The 19,307-nt window shown below is 40.8% G+C and overlaps 1 protein-coding gene across 4 annotated transcripts in view; it reads right to left on the reverse strand.

Annotated features, from left to right (window-relative positions):
• Nucleotides 1–19,023, reverse strand: part of MED13L (mediator complex subunit 13L) — a 202,894-nt gene extending 183,871 nt beyond the window's left edge. For all 4 annotated transcript variants that reach the window (XM_062589962.1, XM_062589961.1, XM_062589960.1 and 1 more), the window contains exon 1: nt 18,838–19,023. In XM_062589962.1, coding sequence (XP_062445946.1) covers nt 18,838–18,909 — 72 coding nt within the window. In that variant the 5' untranslated portion in view covers nt 18,910–19,023. The remainder of the gene's footprint in view (nt 1–18,837) is intronic.
• Between the last annotated feature and the right edge of the window lie 284 nt (nt 19,024–19,307).

A 19,307-nucleotide genomic window follows, 5' to 3' on the forward strand; every position in this document is an offset into this window, starting at 1 on the left:
TATTTCATGCGTAGAAAGACCTCCCTCTTCAAGTCCACAAATTTACCTCGTTATCCCTCTTTAAAAAAATCCCCTTTGCTGCAAAAAACAGAAGTAGGCTGCTACTTGCTGCAAAGCTGGCTAGTTAACTGCTAAGAAGCTAAAGGTGACATTCATCGTATCAATAATACAGACAAAAAATACTTGTATTTCTTTGATCTTATAAATATATCTTCAAAATATATCTTCGCCTTATTCTGTCCACACATTACCTAGCACTGCAAAGTTCTGTTCCACAACCAGAGTTCCTGCAAATACGCCTCAAGAACTACTTCCCCCCACAAAACTGGGCATACGAGAACATAGCAACTGTGACGGGGAAAGTCCAATAAACCACTCAACTGCAGTGAAACTGTTTTCTTTCTTCTGCACAGCCCTGAATAACCAGCCATCTTCATCTGCGCACCACGGCAGCAAGGCTTCCATCCCACGTTCTGACAGTCGGATACCAACTACTGTGAAAGTGCTGAAAGCGCTGGATTCTCCGTGCTGGAGACCATCTACAGCCAGCACTACCGCATTTGCACTTGGACAGAAATGACAACTGTCCTTTCACAATGTTGGGGAACCACGGAATACTGAACTGAGAAAGATACTCAAGACCAACACCAAGATGCATAGCATATATGCCACGCTCCTGACACAAGAAGGGCAGGAGGAAGAGGAGAAAGGGAAGAACAAATATTTTTCGCAGCAGGGTGTTGTGCAGTGCTGAATACCTTACCTATTACAGAATACTCTGTAAGAAAGTACTTAAATACGCTTCACCTAAGCATCCATGACATCTGTTCTGTATGGACCTCTACCTACAGCTCAGAAAAGGAATATATATTCTGTAATAGTGTAATGAGTATGACTACAAATCACAAAACATCAGAGACATGGTATCATTAGCCAGTATAAGCCACCTGAGAAGAAACTAAGTGTTTACGTGTCATAATCCACTAGGAATATATGATAAACTCGGAAGAGAAAAAAAAAAAAAATGATAGCAACACTCACCTGACCAACACAGCAACAACCCGAGATCAGCTGTCTGAAGCACCAATACAGAACAACTTTTACTCTGAAATAGTCACCTTCTGCCATTCTCTAAAGACGAGCTCTTCCAGCTTTCTGGTAGCTCAGAGGTATCAGCCCATAGCATTCCATCCCCATTACAGAAGAAATACAGTCCAGAAAAGCATACAGAAAGCATCAGATCTGGAGCCAGTTTAAACTCACCCTAACAAACTTCTGGTCTAGTTCTACAGGCTGTGAGGAATGACTAAGTACCAGGGCTAACTGGGAACACTAGTGACCACCCACATAGAAAACGCCTCCTACAAAGAGAGGGTGAGCACTGGGAGTTTGGGACTTCACAGCTGCATAGAATACCATCTCACACGCTGTCAAAGTGGCAGAGTTGTTGCTACACTGCATTTATCTGTTTAAAGTTTTAATAGCTGAGCATAAATACTAAGCCCTCTGAACTTCTAGATTTTGCCACATTTTAATTAAAACTGGCTGAGCAAATTCAAAAGAAGATCTGAACCCAGAAAAACCCAGACAGCTTGCACCAGACATATGAATAAGAACGCCTGCATGCGCTCTGTGCCTCTACGAGGTTTTGCAGGAAATTCTTAACGTACTGTCAGGAGAATACCTGCACCCACACTCAAGGTTTTTTAATTCCTCCATTAAAAAGCAAAACAAACAAAAAATCCGCTAATTCTTGAAGTCCTCAAATTGTAGCAAGGTTTTACAAACAAGGCAGCCAATGGCCTGTGGTTCAGGCGACCATACTAAAAAAACCAAAGGCGGTTTCATTTACACTTAATTGGCCCTAAATACCAAAATGGCATTCCATCCTCCTCACCCCCCGCCACACATTTCCATCTCCCCCCCCCCCCGGCTCCAGCGAGCAAGCAATCGCCGCGTGAACAACTCAGCTCATCAGCCGACCCGACCCGGCGTGGGGGCTGCGGAGTGGGATCTCCCCCTTCACCGACAGCCCCCCGAACCGCTGGTCAGTGCACGGCCCGGGGCAGCGCAAGCAAGCGCCGCCGCCAGCGATCCTGGCCCGGCCTGCCCTGCCTCGCGCACGCGTGCCAGCCTAAGCACCACCGCTGCCTCGTGGCAGGGCTGCCGCACGCACGGATTTGTAGCGAGGTGATCTGACCAGAAGTCACGAGCATTTTATCGAGCTATTTCTCCTGTTTACTCAGATGAGTCCCAAAGCCTGCTTCACTAAATATCCACAGAAACGCTTGCGCCAGTAAGTCAGAGGCTGGAGAAGCCAGCCAGGGGAGGGTACAGCGGCTTCTTTAAACAGGGCTGCTGGCTTAGAGCAGCCTGAAGTACTCGCAGAGCCCAAGATCGGAGGGCACAACTGTGAACATGCTGCTTTTTACACACAGCTGATTAGAAGTGAACACAGAATAAAACAAAAGCCTTGCCAGGTGATGTAAGCTATTGTGTTTCCTGCATCTTTTCCCACATGCTTGGTATTGGCTTCTTAAGGTTGCTACAATGTACTAACAACGCTAAAAGGCATAACGAAGAACGAACTTACAATTACTCGCAGCTAATCAACACTGTTAGTAAATCATGCATTATGCAAGAGACTGATTTGGTTTATAAAGGAACACACATTTTCGAGGAGTGTGCTGTGAAGGGTTAAACTTCCCAGATAACAAATACATTTTTTTCTTTTCTCTCTTTTTTTCCCCACTGAAGTAACTGGCAGTAGACACAGAGCAAGGTGTTTATAGAAAGCCTCTTCTAAATGCACTGAACCAAGTGTAAGAGGGGCTAAAACAAAAACAAAACGTAACAAGAAACGTCATCCCCCCCACAATCTCTAGGACTAAAGAAACACCCATATTCTCTGACAAGATTCTGCAGTAAAATTCCTTGATACACTAAAAGATTCATCTCTGACACAAGCAAAACCTGGTGTCAGTGTGCAAACCAGAGTCCAAACCTAAAATTCCATTTAGGCACCTGAGTGCACTCAAAACACACCCGAGAAATAGGTATTAATGGAAACAGTCACGCCAACACTTTCATCCAGAAACACGGCCAGAGAAAGAAGATCATGAGCGGTCCTCTGAAGAGGAATGGGAACCCAGGTTTCCTTCTGCCTGCGTGACTACCTTTACCGTTACATTCAGCGGGGTGAAAAAAGGCCTCAAAAGAACGAGCTAAGAGTACTCAAACCCCCGGTATCTCCCATGGACAAGCAGTAGGAGGGAGGGAGAGGAAGCAAGTGAACAGTTCCCTCACTCTTACAGCCACCAGACTGCTGCATTAAATACAGACAACACCTTCACTTCCATCTGCAACAGCTGTGGGCACTAGCCATTTTAACTCCAGGACAACATGTAGAGCTGTAAATCCCCAGCAGAAATAAAAACCTAAGCTGTCGTGTCCCCTGCCCGTCCCCCCAGCTTAAATCAGAACACTGGATGGGCAGGAAGGGTCTTCTGCAGCTCTCCTGAAACTCTGTTCAGATTGGCAGAGTTCAGGCTGCTAAAAGTCACAGTTTCCCAGTAACGTTTCACACAGCACAACTTGGCTCTGGCTCGCTACCAGCAGCCCTGAAGATGTAACTAGTGCTGTGTAGCCACTGTGACTGTTTTCCTCTTCCGCAGTCCTCACAGATGGAGCACAAACAGAACAGATCGGCCACCTCCTCTTTTTCGCTCAGCTCCGTGGAATGCTCTTTGGACTACATGTTGTAAAGGAAATCAGAGACCAATTCTAACATGCCTTCTCGAGAAGAGAGTCCCTTGAAGAGATTACACGAGAACGCAGACACAGAAGAACCAAAGGTAGAACACGTGGAGCTTGAGAGGTATTTAGTTGGCCATGCTGAGTGTAAAGCAGAGTTATTTTGGCATAACTGTACTCCTCTACGTAATTTCAGTCATTGTTTTTAATGTGATCAAATTATTTTTCAAAATATTATTTTTCTTGTTTTGCACAGTACAGAAGGATGGGAAAAGACAAGGAGGAGCCAGGCCCTGGAGTATGGAAATCAGCTTACTTCCACAAAAGGAAGGATATGCAGAAAAGGAGGCACAGAGCTACAGAAAAAGTTTGGAGGGTCTCAGGAGCTAAAGACCTAAGTATCACCCTGGCACTCAGTTCCAACCTGGCCTTTCTTAAAGGCTTGCTACATAATTGTTTGAGTCACTTTATCCTTCTCAGTTCTCCTACCTGGAGAAAAAAAAAAAAAAAAAAAAAAAGTATAAAAATACCTGGCACCCTTTTGGATAGGAAATTGATACTCAAAAATATTCAGTCTTCACAGTGCTTCAAATATGTTTCTCTAATTCTCTTAAGATAAGCAAAGAATGCAAGAAATCATCATTGTTAAACGATGATCTTGTAAAAGCAGGTTTCAATTAACTGAGCTCATTAATTTTTACGTTCCCCTATCTATAGCACACCATCTTTAAATGATGACACATTTCTCTCACAAAGCAGCTAGGAAAGCATTCACTACTGTTTATAACAACTCATACAGTCAAAAACACCAATGAATAAAAGCTTAATGAAATCCAGTAAATTTCACATTCAGTGAAAATTTCAGACTATACAAAAACCAGAATGGGTTGCGCACTGCAGGAAGCTGATGAAGAATATTGGACAGTAGCTCCTTCACTCAGAGTCCATCCAAAATATAAATGATACAACAGTTGTTGAAAAACTTAATTATTTAATTGTATCATTACCGACTGCATCACATGCCCTTCACACAAGGGAACTATGTTAAATTGTTTAGGGTACCTTAAAATTCTCTATTTTCTAGCCTCTGAAGTTAGGTACAATCTAAAAAAAGTTGCTCTAATTTTTGTTTGATTCTGTATAGGGAACAGGAGTTGCTAAGTATCTTTAGTCTTGAATTTACATATATGCGTTCAAATTTTGAAGCTTATTTGCCAATTTTACTGAATCTGATCTCAAGGATCTTCATTCAAGTAGTTATTCTGAAGCCACTAGAGACTCATACTAGGGACTACTTACATGAGTAAAGATCTGCATAAGAAAGCCCTCAGTTCATAGTCCAAGAATTTAAACTGTAGTTAAAGGTGTCATGGGAATTACACCACCATTTTAATTAAATGCTATAAGATCTTGCAGACAGATTCAAGATTAGCACCATCTGTTTTGGTTACAGTGTTCTATTTCACTACATCATCCTCAAAGCAACAGAATATTATTTCACACATCTATTCCAGCACTTTAAATACCAGGACAAAAAAAATCAGTAATCTTAATACACCTCACTAAAAAGAAAGGACAAAAGGATGGATAGATAGAAAGACTGAAAAATATTTTGAAAAAATGCATGTTTATGAGGAAGAGAGGAAGGAAACACCACCACACACTGAACAAGAACTCTTGTCCTCCACTCCCACTAAAATAAATTATTTAAGAACACCTACCTAAGTCCCTGTCCAGTGAATATGATGAACAAAAGCAAAAACAAACAAAAAAACAACAAAAAAATCACACTAAAAACAGAGGAGACCACCTGACTAAAAACTATAGCTATGAAGCAAATTACATCCAGTCACAGAAAGATATCCTTTCGGATGGCACAGCTTTCTACAGTAAGACCAAAAAAACACCAAGCAGCTGCACACAGCCACCATTTCCTACCTTTTATTCCTGGCTCTATAACTGTTCTGATTAAAAAAATACATAAAAACAATCATCCTCAACTTTACTAGACTACATACATACATTCCCCTCTACCTTATCCTAACCAGTTACAAAAAAGAGGATAGTCTGTGTTCCTTTCCCCCAGCACTTATCCCTTCTGGCCCCTTCGAAAGGGAGGAACCAGATAGCAATGAAGAAAGGTCATACCATAAAATGAACTAGCTCTGTCTTAGGTCAAAATGATGTTTCTGTTAAGCAAAAGCAACTGGAATAAAAATATTAAAATAACAGCATAATTCAAGTTCTGCGTCAAACTTCTTTTTATTTTGAATTCAAGAACAAAATAATAATTAAAAAAAAAGAACATCTGAAAAATCCAATCCTGAAACGGCCCTTACACAGCCAACCAAAAACTGCACTACATTTAATGCTTCAAACGGCCAAATAGTCAGCTGAGCTGAGTATCATTCTTAACATGCAACTGATCGACAGCAGAATGACACGTTCGACTTTATTCCTTTCCTTATTGAAGTATACTGCCAAGCATCTAGAAAAAGGACAACCACTAATAGCCATTTTAGAAAGATTGTTCTTGGCGGCTCAAGAAACTGAGCACACCACCACCCTGCACTGCAACAACGTGCTGCAACTGCTTCCTGCTGGATAAAGCTCTTCATTCCAGAATATGCTCCCTTTTCCTTCATACTCTCCTCATCCAAATGATGAATTACCTAAATGCTGCTATTTCAGAGCTGTGTATGACGAGCAACAGCGCGAGGGCATTTGTATGCCACCTTTTATCTCGCGGTGCTTTGCCAGGTCTCAGTAAAGAACTTGGCTATAACCAAGATAATATTATCAGAAGTCTTTGTAATGGAGTTCTGCAGCTGGGAACCTGTGAAATACGATATGATATCATGGTATCAAAGACCAGATCTACCAAAATAATGTAGTCTACACATACCTATTATTAACAGCCATCAAAAAAAAGTGACCTGTTAGTCTAAAAAAGAAAGACTAGTGACAGCAGAAAGAAGTAGGATGAGCACACACTGACATACTGAAAGAGAAATATTCAGTATCTTTCTGAAGCCCAGTAGTTTACATAGCTGTAATTCAGAATTGCTTAAAGTAAACTTGCACTGGAGTGAGAAAGCATGTGGAAATGGAAGACTTGGTTGAGAAAGTATATGTGGATTTCTAACAAACACTTGAGAAGATCTCTTAAAGAGACTAAGTAACCACAGGCCAAGAGCCAAAGTACTGCTACAGGTAAATAATCACTTAAAAGAAAAAATGGGTTAGAAAAAAATAGACTATTTTTTTAAAGCATTTGCAACAAAATTAGCAGAAAGTAGATTCAAAACAAAATCAAATGGCTCATCACACAACACAAAGGTGTGTTACTTCTCGTGTCAGAATGCTGCAGATGCTAAAAATTAAGGTCTTGGTCTAAAAAAAAATACCTATCAACTACCTATCTATCTAGTTTAAGAAACTTCTCAACTAAATATACCTAAAGCCTGTGAGATTATTCAAGGAAATTGCTACTATATGCCCGACCTATTCTTCTATCCTTCTGCAGGTAACCACGACTGCTCACCTATATGGAAAGGACTTTTGGAACAGATTTTCTGGTCCCCTGTTCTTCTCCTGGAAACACTTAGGCACTGAACTGAGTGGCTGGAGCAGGCCTCTAGGTTACCTCCTAAATGCAAAAAGTGATGTAATACAGACTACTTCCATTTAAAATGTATCACTTATTAAACTAATAAGTATCAACGCTACTTACTATTAAATCCAACAGGCCAAGGAACTACTGGCCTCCATTAAGACACAACACCGGTTGAAGGACTTCTGTTCTGATCCAGTAAAACCATTCCTGTGTTACGTTATGCTATTTCATCAGGCACAGTACTGTTAACTTTGAAATACCAGTCAAATAGTGAGGGGTTGCTTTAAGGATTACCTTCAATATAGCTTTCCAACCAGTCCTCCTTAAATCAGTACCAAAATTCATCAGTAAAGCAGTAACAGCCATTCAGTGCTAACTCCAAGAGCTCTTAAAAGACTTCACTATTAAAAAAAGAAAGAAAAAGAAAAAAGAAAAAAAAGAAAAAAAAAGACAAGACAAAAGATTTGCGGAGAGCAGACCTTTGGGTCTACTTCAGTGAGCTGCTCTGGCTACCAAGTCTTCAGTCACTTAACTGGTTCAGCAAATCTCAGTACCTAGTGCACCACTCCGTATCAATGCCTGGTCTCTCAGTTCTCTTCCACTGTAGGGCTGTAACTAAGTTCATCAGATAGAGACATAGAAGAATAACAAGATAAGCATAGCTGGAGGCCAAAGGGCCATTACTCGAAACGATGCTTTCAAGTTGAAAATATTCAAGATACAAAAGTGTAAGAAACCTGAGTGGTGACAGCGACATCCGAGGTAACCACATGATGGAAATCCACACAGGTGTGTACACTTGCTCACACTCTCAGTAACAGGACCACGTGCCATTAAAGACACACAAAACAGGAGGTCGTCATGCTAGAATCTCACCCCCCAAGGATCAGAAAGGAAAACCGAAAAGCAACTCTAAACAACAGAAGAGGTACCGAATAGGTAGGAATCTAGTTCCCAGGGCACGCTGCTAGCGAAGACCGATCTGTGTACACGCAGAGCACACATACCCCAGAAACTAAGGAAGGACAAAAGTATTTAAAAATGGGCAGCGGTATTCTTTGTTCTGGGGGGGGAGGGGGAAGGGAGGGTTAAGAGGAAGAGAAGAAGGAATGGACTAAATTTACCTATGTCAGAATAGAGCAGGGAGAATAAATACAGGTATACCAGTGAAAGATTTCACATCTGGAAACAGAAAGCCTTCTCCAAGACAACAGATAGAAGGAATATAAAAGTTATTTTCATTTCAACAAACCCTAGGTTTAGGTAGTTAATAACCTGTAATTCAATTCCAATGACAGCTTTTAGAAATCTCCTTTTTTGTTTCTTGCACTTAAACAAGACTTGTGACAACTTCTCCCTAATAACATGACTTAAAATCTTCCAGAGGTCAGGTTCTGACCACTGCTATACTGAGCAGGCTAAAAGGCATCCCACAGTTCCACAACACTCCAGCCAGCTTCATTACAAAAGACAATCAGGTATATCTTAACACACACAAGCAAAACACTTGTAAGTCATTAGTCAAAGAAACCTTCCCTCCCTCCAAGAGGTAGGTGAACGATTAGGCCTGCAAGTTCCCTTTGAAAAGGCAGAATCAGAACCAAGTAACTACTCATTTTCCCAATAACCCAAGATCCTCTCCCACAGAAAGGAAGCAGTCCAACACACGAGAAATGGACAAAAGACATGTCAGCAACGAGCGCTAAATTTTAAGCGCACTCGCAACCAAATGAAGGCATTTTCTCTCTCCCCTCTCTAAACTGAGGGATGGAAACCTCAAACATCAAAGTCACACAACGGGCAACCAAATGCCTCACAAAAGCAAGTGTTCTGACACATGGGCAGAAGACAAAGAAAGAAAATAAGAAAAGGGTAGCAGGCCAAAGGAGGGATCAATCTACATAAATAAAATTTGTGATAGAGGAGTAAAGAATGCAGATCTTTTTCTTCCCTTACGCAAGAAAAAGCTGTCTCTAAAAGCTCAGAACTAGAACATTTTTGTATACCACATCTAAGCAGAATTACTTAGCGAATACCGAGAACAGTTCACACAGTCATTTTATGCATGTTTCCGTCACTGACCTGCAAAGCAAACCACACTGTCTGCCCACATCGGCCCTGGCGCAGATTCCTAGCTCCAAGCTAGAATGGCAGCAACTGTATAGAAATACAATCAGACAGCCTTGGTTCTTTAGCATCAACGTTGTCTTGAAGAGTGACATCAAATAAAGCTCAAATTGTTAGGCAGTCTGCCAAAACGCCTTAGCCCTCAAGAAAAGAGGGAGAGAAAATAAAAAACACTTAAGACTTCTTTCATATGAATCTCTCTTATTAGAGAAGGAAGTAAATTAGTCCACTACATGATCAGTCATGTAGATTCATTTTCCTAGCCTTCTTACTATCAGTCCTGCAAACACAAGAATCCAGTATCTCCTATCGGAAGGAAATTCTAAAAATCCAAGAACTCGGTTCATTAAAATTTGTATTCAAATACACACATAAAATGAAATAACTAGAAACACTGCGCTACAAATGAAAGAAGCAAATAAAGAATAAGCTAATTTAACTGATTTACCTACCCCATCACCAAAGAAATTACTTGTATTGGCCATGTCAAATAATTTTGTATAAACAAAAAAATATTCCTAGAATGGATTTCGTAACTTGCCCAGAACTAGTTTTAAATTCAGTAACATACTGCATATATATGAACTGAAACTCGTTAAAAACTGACACCAAGAGACTAATAAAACAGAGATGCCAATTGAAGAAAAAGATACATGGTTTTATACAGTCCCAAAACAACAAGTTCTTATACTTACGTCTTAGATTTGTTGAATATGAACATTATCATCAAAATTAGTATCAAAAACCTGAAGGTTGTGAATTCCTGGTCAGTAGCCTACAGTCTTTGTCTAACTTTTGTCTTCTGTCCTCTCTTCTCACAAAAGACTGTGCTTTACGGGTAAAGGGGATGATGAGAATAGGCACCAAAAAGACACTGATGGCAGCACAGCTCTTTTGGAACTAAAGGGTAAACTAAACTAAATTTTACTGAAGAAAAATTAATTTTCCTTCTCTAAGACATGAGCTGTGGTTACACAGAATCTCTGATCTACCTTCAATCCTTGCCACTGCCAAACTTTTGGGGAAGACAGGAGTGAGGGTACAGCTAGCCCAAGAAAGTGAGAATGGGGAAAGCATTTTATTTATTTATTTTAAAACTAGGTCAGTTCCCTGAACCAGGTCGAAATGTGAGCTTAGGAGTCCTTGCGTGGTGACCAAGGGGTGGAAGTCAGTGAGGAGAAGACCACACCTTTTACCCTGCAAATCACACCCCTCCCCCGCATTTTTTTTCTTCCTCCCCCCCCCATAAACAACTAAGAATGGTATAGAAGAACTATATTAAAAGAAGCACAGGAAAAGGCTTCATGAGAAATGATACAGAAATATACTGTGCCTCATCTTTCACTAAAAATTAATTTCGCAAGACTGCATTTTTCTCCTTTTTTATTAAGCTTATTTAGCACATCCCTTAGGAAGGGGACAATGTCTTTCGTACGTTTGGCCTCGTGTGTTAGTCATACGAACGTAAATATTGCCAACAAGCACACTACAAAACAGCTTACACACAATAAAGTTTCCTGTTTCAAAGAATCAAGAGAGAAAGCCACTAAAAGCTGGAGTCATATTTCCATACACACTATTGCAATTCTGCTCAGTATAGTGAATTAAGCCACAAATGACTCAAAGAGAAAGAATATGGTTTAACTGCTCAACAGAACTAACAAAGAGAACCAAGAGATCAACAACAACAACAAAACTCAGAAAGGCGGACCACCTACAAAGCATTTGAATCATGGGAAAAAATGTCGTTAAGAGACAGTTCATGTAGTTCAAACAAATTATTTAAAGTTTTATTTAACAATAAGAAAGGAAAGAGATTTTCCAGGATTAACTAAAGTAGATGATATATTTGTTATTCTAAAGAACAGTTACAAACTGATTTTTCTAACTGTTTGTAATTGTCCCTTTGGGAGAAGTTTTTTGGTTTCGAGTTACAATTTAAACTACTCCCATAAATCCAGGGATCTAAAAATAATACATACCAAAATTAATGTTCATACTCTGAGAATACTGTGATTTGCTCTGATATTGTACTACAATCTCATATATTCAACAGAAAGCTTAAATTTAGCAAAATTCCTAGAACAATCCAAAGGAAACATTACCTAAACTTTCTTACATCTGCGAGATAAATAAAATAACTTCTTGCTAAGTAAAATGCTAAGAAACTTCCAGTCTGAAAAACTAAACTTATTATAAGGCATCAAAGCAGTTTATGTTCACATGCCATTCTCATTCCACAGTTCAGCAATCATACTAATGCAAAATTACGTAGCTAGCCGAAGTCACAGTAGGAAACGATGCAAGCTGTCACTCTTCGTATCGCAGGCCTTTTTCCCCTGTGGTATGTACTTCACAATTGCGTGCAGAGGGAACCCAACATAGTGTTTTAGTAGCATTTCGATGTCTGGTACAGTAGAATATTTTTATTAGCTGGTTTCTCTTTGAAACTACCAGTTGGTGTCATGGAACCAGGGGAAAGAAGAGTTATTTTTAAAGCAATGCTTAATGTTTGAAGTGAACACAATATAAAAGCTTGGGCTGAGGAAGGTTGTCCACAGGCAAATATGTACTCCAGATAAAGAAGGACTGGGCCATGGAAAGCACTTGTGTACTTTTATAACTGGCAGGATATTACTAAAATGAGCATGCTTCTAATCAGAGCAGTATTCCTTTAATAGTATTTGTGTTACCATAGCACCATCAAGGCCCCAATCCCACTGTGCTACACTCTGCACAAAGAAACGCTCAACCTGCCCTAAGAACACAAATCAGTAAACGAATACACGCAGGCCTGAAAGAATACACAGCTATTCCGGTCAGCCGAAGAGCCAGCAGTCTCAAAAGACCAACCGCCTGCTCCGCGCCAGGTCGTCGGCAGGCGTGCCACGAACGAGTTCGGAGGAAGGCTTTGCAGCAGAGGGACCAAGAAGGTCTGGGGGTGTCGGTGGGTAACCCTTCTCAAAGGGGGAGCAACAAGTAGGAAAAACAAAAGGTACTAATTCAATTAAACAGGCATCTGTTAGGCGTTAGTCTCACCGTACGGAATGAAAAATAAAAGGTGGAGAAGGAATAGGCCACCAAGGCCTTGGAAGCGAAATCATGTAACTCAGAGGCAAAGCAACAGCCAGAGAGAGATGATGAAAGAATGCAGAGGAGCAACATAGTTCAAGTGACAGAACGGGAGAGTAAAACTGTAGCAGGGATGTTTCAGTCAAACCCAGATAAAAGGATGCTGCCATAACTGAGAAGGTAAACTGCAGACCAGAGACAGACAGTGGTATATTCCCTACAGTGATCCCGGAAAAGAGGAGACAAAGGTTAGGAATCTTCATCGAGCAATCAAAAAGCTTCATCAGCTAAGCATAAATGTTCTACTTAGAGTAAGCATGATATTCCAGTAGCACTGATATTTTTAGGCATTTAAAAAGCAGTGTATCTGCACACATATGTTTATCTAGGCATAACACTCGTGAATGCTCAAGAGATTAAAAATAAAAACACTGATAAAAATTCTTTCTTCACTAGTAACCTAAGATCATCAAGTTAACATTTCAGTAGATATAGTACAAATTCTTTTTCCCCTTTAATTCAAGAATTCCAGGTTCTATAGAATTTTTTTTTTTCCAAAATAATTGCACTGTCAAGAAAGAAAAAACAGAAGAAAGGTCTACAGACAAGATCAAAGAGTTTCCTCTTTAATCTGCTTCACATGAGGAAATGCTCTCAGAAGCAGAAGGGAAAAATCAAGTTCAAAAACGTTTTAGAGAACTGAGGTTGTGTCAATCCTGCACAAATTATATTGAAAAATTCAGAAATATTACGTAGTTGCAGCTAGCAAGCACAAATTAAGATTCTTAGAAATGAACAAAAAAATTCCTAGGTATTCCCAGACTTAAAAATATTTTTTTTAAATATCAATCTAATATTTGAGGATTTTTTTTTTAATCATACTAATATTCACAACAGCCCCCTCACCAATGGGCTCACTTAGTCATCAAAAAGCAGATCACAGACACTGGACAAGGATTCATAGCCCTAGTAGACACATATATATTCAGAAGATACTCAAGACTTCAAGAAAACCTCATTCAAGTATTTCCTACTGGCTAGTTTGGGATTCTTCTGCACACTTTGTCCTGAACCGCAAATGCCACTCCTACGCACCTAATTTTCCTTACGCAACAGTCAGGAAAGGTTAGTTACCTAACACAGATTCATTAATTCCACTCCCTAAGCCAGGCAAACCAAATGTATTGAACATTGCTATGTCCCAACCTCTTTGCAAACCTAGGTCTATTTTCCTTCCACTGACACCCTGGCAGATACCCAATAAATGGCTAAATACTCGCTGACACAACATAATAAAAGCCTATCACTGAAGATATTTAAAAGTCAAAAAAAATTTTATTAGCAAAAAGTGAGCAAACTATCTAATGTAACTTTTCTACTTCTGTCTTATTACTCAATAAAATTAAAGATGAAGGTAATTAAAAGGGTCAAATACTTTTGGAGAATTTGAGAAGTTTATGTACATATTTTTTAAGAAGTTGAACTAACACACATAAAAAAATATATTCAAACCTACACAGAACATAGTGATGCAACATACTGCATGCCAAAATAACAGCCTACCGCTTGGAGTGCTGCATTTATGCTAATAAAATAAGCAAGAACTACTACTGGTTAATTTACTACAACTACTTAGAGATTTGGTGGGGCAATAAACCATTTACTATAAAGTCTTTTACTAACAATTATGCAACACGAAAGAATACCTCACCAGCAATGTCTGCGCTCCTAATCTTCACTTTCTGACAACACGAGAACCTTTAAGAAAATAATTCAAATGTCATCTCAGATTTACTTGATTCCTTTCAATTTCACTATGAAAATGGCAACAAAAACCACTGGTCTCAGCCAACAACTTCTGTTACTGTTTGCAAACTGGGAAGGAGGAAAAAAAAAAGAAGGAAGAAGGAAAAAGCAGCAGTGCTGTGACCATCAGATTTTGTAAATTTGCCTCTGAACATTAACTGGAACAAAAATCTACTACCCTGGCCTTTCATACAGTGCATTTCTGTAAGACTGCCTTGAAATGAATCCTCTGAGCATACAGGATTCTGTAAAGTCCCATATAAGCCACCCCAACATTGGGATTTGGGGTATGCCAAAACAGCAGGCTGCATTACAGTCATAATTGTCTCTTTTACCAAACACCGGTCTAAATTTTGTGCTTACCATACATGCTCTCCTAAAGAAAACAGCCCATCTTTGGGAAGCCCCTAAAAACAAGGTAAGACTTTCATATGAGTCAAATACTCTTTGATGAATTCTATGAATTTGCCAGTTGTTTTAAGAGCCCATTTCTATTTTTAACATCTCCACAATCCTGTGGCACAGACTGACTTCATATTACCGCATAGAGAAACACCTTTCGTTTTGAACTAGCCTCTCACTAGCTTTTTAGGACAGCCACTACTGCTTTTACCAAAAGACAGAAGGAATATTCGTCGCCCAGCCACTGCCTTCACACTAAAGATTTTAAGTCTCTATCACATTCCAGCCACGCAATCACCTTAACTTCTGGCTGAGGACTTCTACTCGGAGGCTATTTAATCTTTCATCGCATGAAGCTACTCCAAACTTTTGGTCATTCTTGACACCCTTTGCTGACCTTTTCCCCTGTTCTACGAAATGTTATGAAACTTCAGCCCATCCTCAGAGACCGCCTTGCTCCTTGCGCTCCATGATGGCAGCTAAGCCAGCCAGCTGAGAAAACATCTTCTTCATACTCCAGGCAAGCCTGCATCTTCACATGATTAACCCTTACTCACAGGAAAAAAAAAAACAGATTAATTTCAGTAAACCTACTTTTATGACTAAAGATTATTCATAGGAAGACTGTTTGCTAGCTTGGCATAAAGTTTTAATACAGAGCGTGTTACCTCAGAACATTTTCTCTCTAAATAAGCATTAGCCAACTCTTAATTAGTGTTAAAATAAGCCAGCCTTTAACTATAGCTTATTAAATACTGTTCTAATAAAAAGATATTTTTTTTTCCATGAGCAGCAGCAGACATTTGACTATTGTAAAAATAAAGTTAGGATAAACACAAATACAATTTCTTCTACTGTTATGCTGGAAACAAAGCAGTTTCAGACTGCAGAAAAATAAGAATATGCAGAAAGCATATTTTTTACGAGCAGCCTAGTAATCAACTGCATGCAACATAAACAACCCAAGTCCATATCCGAGATGTATTCTGATGACCACTATAGAAAAATGACACTCTGATGTATTGTCTTACCTAAAAATACTTCACATTTAGAGCAAAGTTCTGGATTTTTTTGTGTAGGTTTTTTGCTTGACAGAGCATGGAAACATTAACCCATTTTCCAGAACGGCACTGGATTCCTGCCTCGTTCTAAAACGATACACACGGCAGATGACAGCCCTCCGGATCACCCACCAGGGTGATGTTTCATGAAACTGTAACAAATATTTAAGGCTAAGATCACATTCAGCATCTGCATATTGAATTCTAACTTTAACACCTTAACCTTTGGCTATGCCTTCTCCTCATGTGGGTCGTTTAAGCTAGGGATCACCATATTTTCTTAACCCTGCTGACAGAAGAGAATCAGTTACTAGAAAGCTATGCACTTTTAGAAAACATTTCACATCAAAAGATGCAGAAGAAACAGTGTCTATCTACAGTCTCTCTACAAACTGTCTGCAAGTGACAGAATAAATAAGCTAAAATCATGAAGTGCTAAACAAACTAAAAATCTAACCCAAATCAAATTTAAACTCCAATCCGCTACAGCAGCCGATCACAGACACAACAGAGCTCTGCCTTCTCCAGGCTTTGAGGATCTTGTTCTTCCTTAAGAACAAAACAAATGCTTGTAGGAAAAAATACTATTTAGAAACAGGTAAGGAGAACCACGGTAGATTAACAGCTGTTTCACAAGTGTAATTCTGCAGTCAAGATCATTGCTTTTTGACTCAAACCCAAAACAAAGCTCAAGATAAAAATTTAAGACAATTCTAATAGCAGAAGCTGTTTAACACAGCTTTGTAATCCACCTTATTCCTAAAGAATGAATGATTTCCTAATAACGGTTGATTAGTTTGTGCGTGTTTTTGTTCTGTTGTATTGAAAAAGTAATCAGCAAGAGCTTTTTTAATTAGTAATCCAGGCTACTGTAGCTTTAACACATTGTAAATTTTGAAATGAATACGACATTTGAGTTTAAAGGGTCAATGCTCTTGGCCAAATATTTCCAATCAGTAAGTATTTCCCTTCTCAATGCATTGAGACCTTTCCCTGACACACAAATACTAACATAACTGGAAACAATCACCCTAATAGTTACTATGTTTGTGTGTGTGTGTATATATATATATATATAAATATATATATATATATATATATATATACACGTTCATATAAGATACCATTTTATCCGTTATTTTTTGCAAGTAGAGCCAGAAAACAATAAAATTATTATTTAGTACATACCACCCCCTTAAAGGTATGGTTAGTTCCCACAAAATTACATGGGAGGTTTAGGGGTGCAGATTAGACCCATTATTAAAACACTTTCCAAAAAATTCTGCAAAATTTATTTCACCAATGTTATACGTGCATTTAAAAATTTTCTACATTTCCTCAGTCTAATAAGGTGAAAAGAAAAACAGACCAACCACAATAACCATGCAATAACTTAACATTATAGTTTATGCTAATTGCACACCAACATTATTTTACCAGTGACAGATTTGCGGATTGCAACTACATGAAAAGTTATGCTTCTCAAAAACATGCTAATCAATTTTCCATGAATTAATGAGGACTGCACAATTTGATTTTTGCTGAAAGACTAACTATCCATTATCTTGCTCTCAGGATCAGAGATTTTTCTTAGCGCGTAAGAACAGTGTATTCAAAAATCACCATTACAGTTCCTGTGTCTCCACACATACAGTATTTCTATATGCTCGTAAATATCAGAAAAAGCTATTACAAACAGAAACTTAAATATGAGCTTAAATCAATATGAGCTTCAATAAAAGACCAAAAGAAGAATTTTATTTATTCTCACAGGAGTATCTCTGGGCCAGTTTCCTAGCAGAACGTATAGGCACAGACTACGGCCCTTGTCCCAGATACTTAACAAATATGAGCCAAAAAAATACACAAATTAAAGAAAACAGAGGCAGAGGAATGACAGGCCACTGCACAGCAAAAAGACTGTGCATTTGCATTTTGAATTCACTTTCTTTTTTTCCTTAATTTTTTTTTATAAATGCAATAACAATCTTTTCCATTCTGTTGGAAGAAAAACAAACATTTGCACTCACCTCCAATTCTTACAGAGCCCTAGGGAGGGCACAGGCTTTTATAAACCACAAATCTTGCATACATTTTATCCCCAGACTTATATTGCAAGTTTTTGTTTTAACTATAATATGCAGTTAAAAAAATATATATTTATACCCCTCCTTCCCCTAGATACTGGCCCTGGTAGCATTAGAAGATATCTGGTGATCTAACAGCCCTCTCGCTCACTCGGCTGTTGTCCAGTCAGAAGGGATAAGGTTGCTGTAGGTGGCAGGTAAAATAAAGCAAGATATTTCCAAGTGACATTGCCCTTACATAGAAGCACGTTGTTTTCTTGTTTTAAATTCAGCTTACAGACCTGCAGCTAGCCACAACCGATACCACAATTTCTGCAAAATTAAGCCATGCAATCCAAGAACAGAGTTGTCAATTGCCGATCAGAGCGGACAACAGCATCTATGTTATGCAGCTAGCCAGTGCACTATATTTTCAGCCACTGCTTTTCTTCTGAGAACAAAAAATTAAGGTTTTTTTTAGGGGAAAAAAAAAAAGAGTCTTGTCCACCAAGCATAATCTATGCAGAGCAGAGACAACACAGTAAGGACAGCTGGCATCTAGCCCCAGGAGCCCAGAGGCCGGTCCGGGAGGCAATCACGCCGCACGAACCGTTCGAACCGTTCGCGGCCGCCGAAATGGCGTTTGTCACTGTGAAAGGAAGAGAGAAAAAAAAAAAAAAACCCGGGCCGGCAGGCGCGAAGCAGGAGGGCGCAGGGCGCCGAGGGAGGCGGGCAGAAGGCACCGTTCACCGGCGCCGCGGGTCGCACTCGCCGGGGACACGCGCTGGCAGCAAAGCACGTTATAGAGCAACATAAACAGGGGGAGCCGAGCCGGGGGAGGGGCCAGCGCAGAGGCAGCCCCGCGGGCCCCGCTATAAAGCCCCCGGCAGCTGCACACGCGCGGCGCAAAGGCGCGCGGCCCGCGGGCACTCACCAGCGAGAAGAGGTTGGAGTGGCAGTCCTCCAGGCTGGCCCCGTTCGCCACCCAGTTCGCCGCTGCAGTCATGATCCTCGGCGAGCCCGGCCGCCAGAGCGGGGCATGTCTGGGGAGACGGGCCCGGCGGGCAGGGGGAAGCACCGGGGCCCGGCTCCGCGGTGCAGCCCGCTCCTGCGGGCGCCGCGACGGCGCCGCGGCGGCAGCGCGGCCGGCAGGGGGCGCGGGGCGGCGGGAGCGGGCGGCGGCGAGGCGGCGGCGGCGGCGCTGCTCCTCGGCCGGCCCCTGCCCAGCCGCGCTCAGGCGGCGCGGCGCGGCCCCCGCGGCGGGCTACCAGGGCGCTGCGCTGCCGGGCCCCGGGCGCCGCCGCGTCCTGCGCTGCTCCAGGCCGCCGGGCGGAGGCGGAGGCGGCGGGGAGGGGGGAGGCGGCGCCGCCGCTTCCGCGTCCAGGTCGGGCCCCGCCGGCGCGG

The sequence above is a fragment of the Rhea pennata genome, chromosome 17 (assembly GCF_028389875.1).
Source record: "Rhea pennata isolate bPtePen1 chromosome 17, bPtePen1.pri, whole genome shotgun sequence".
Taxonomy (NCBI): Eukaryota; Metazoa; Chordata; class Aves; order Rheiformes; family Rheidae; genus Rhea; species Rhea pennata.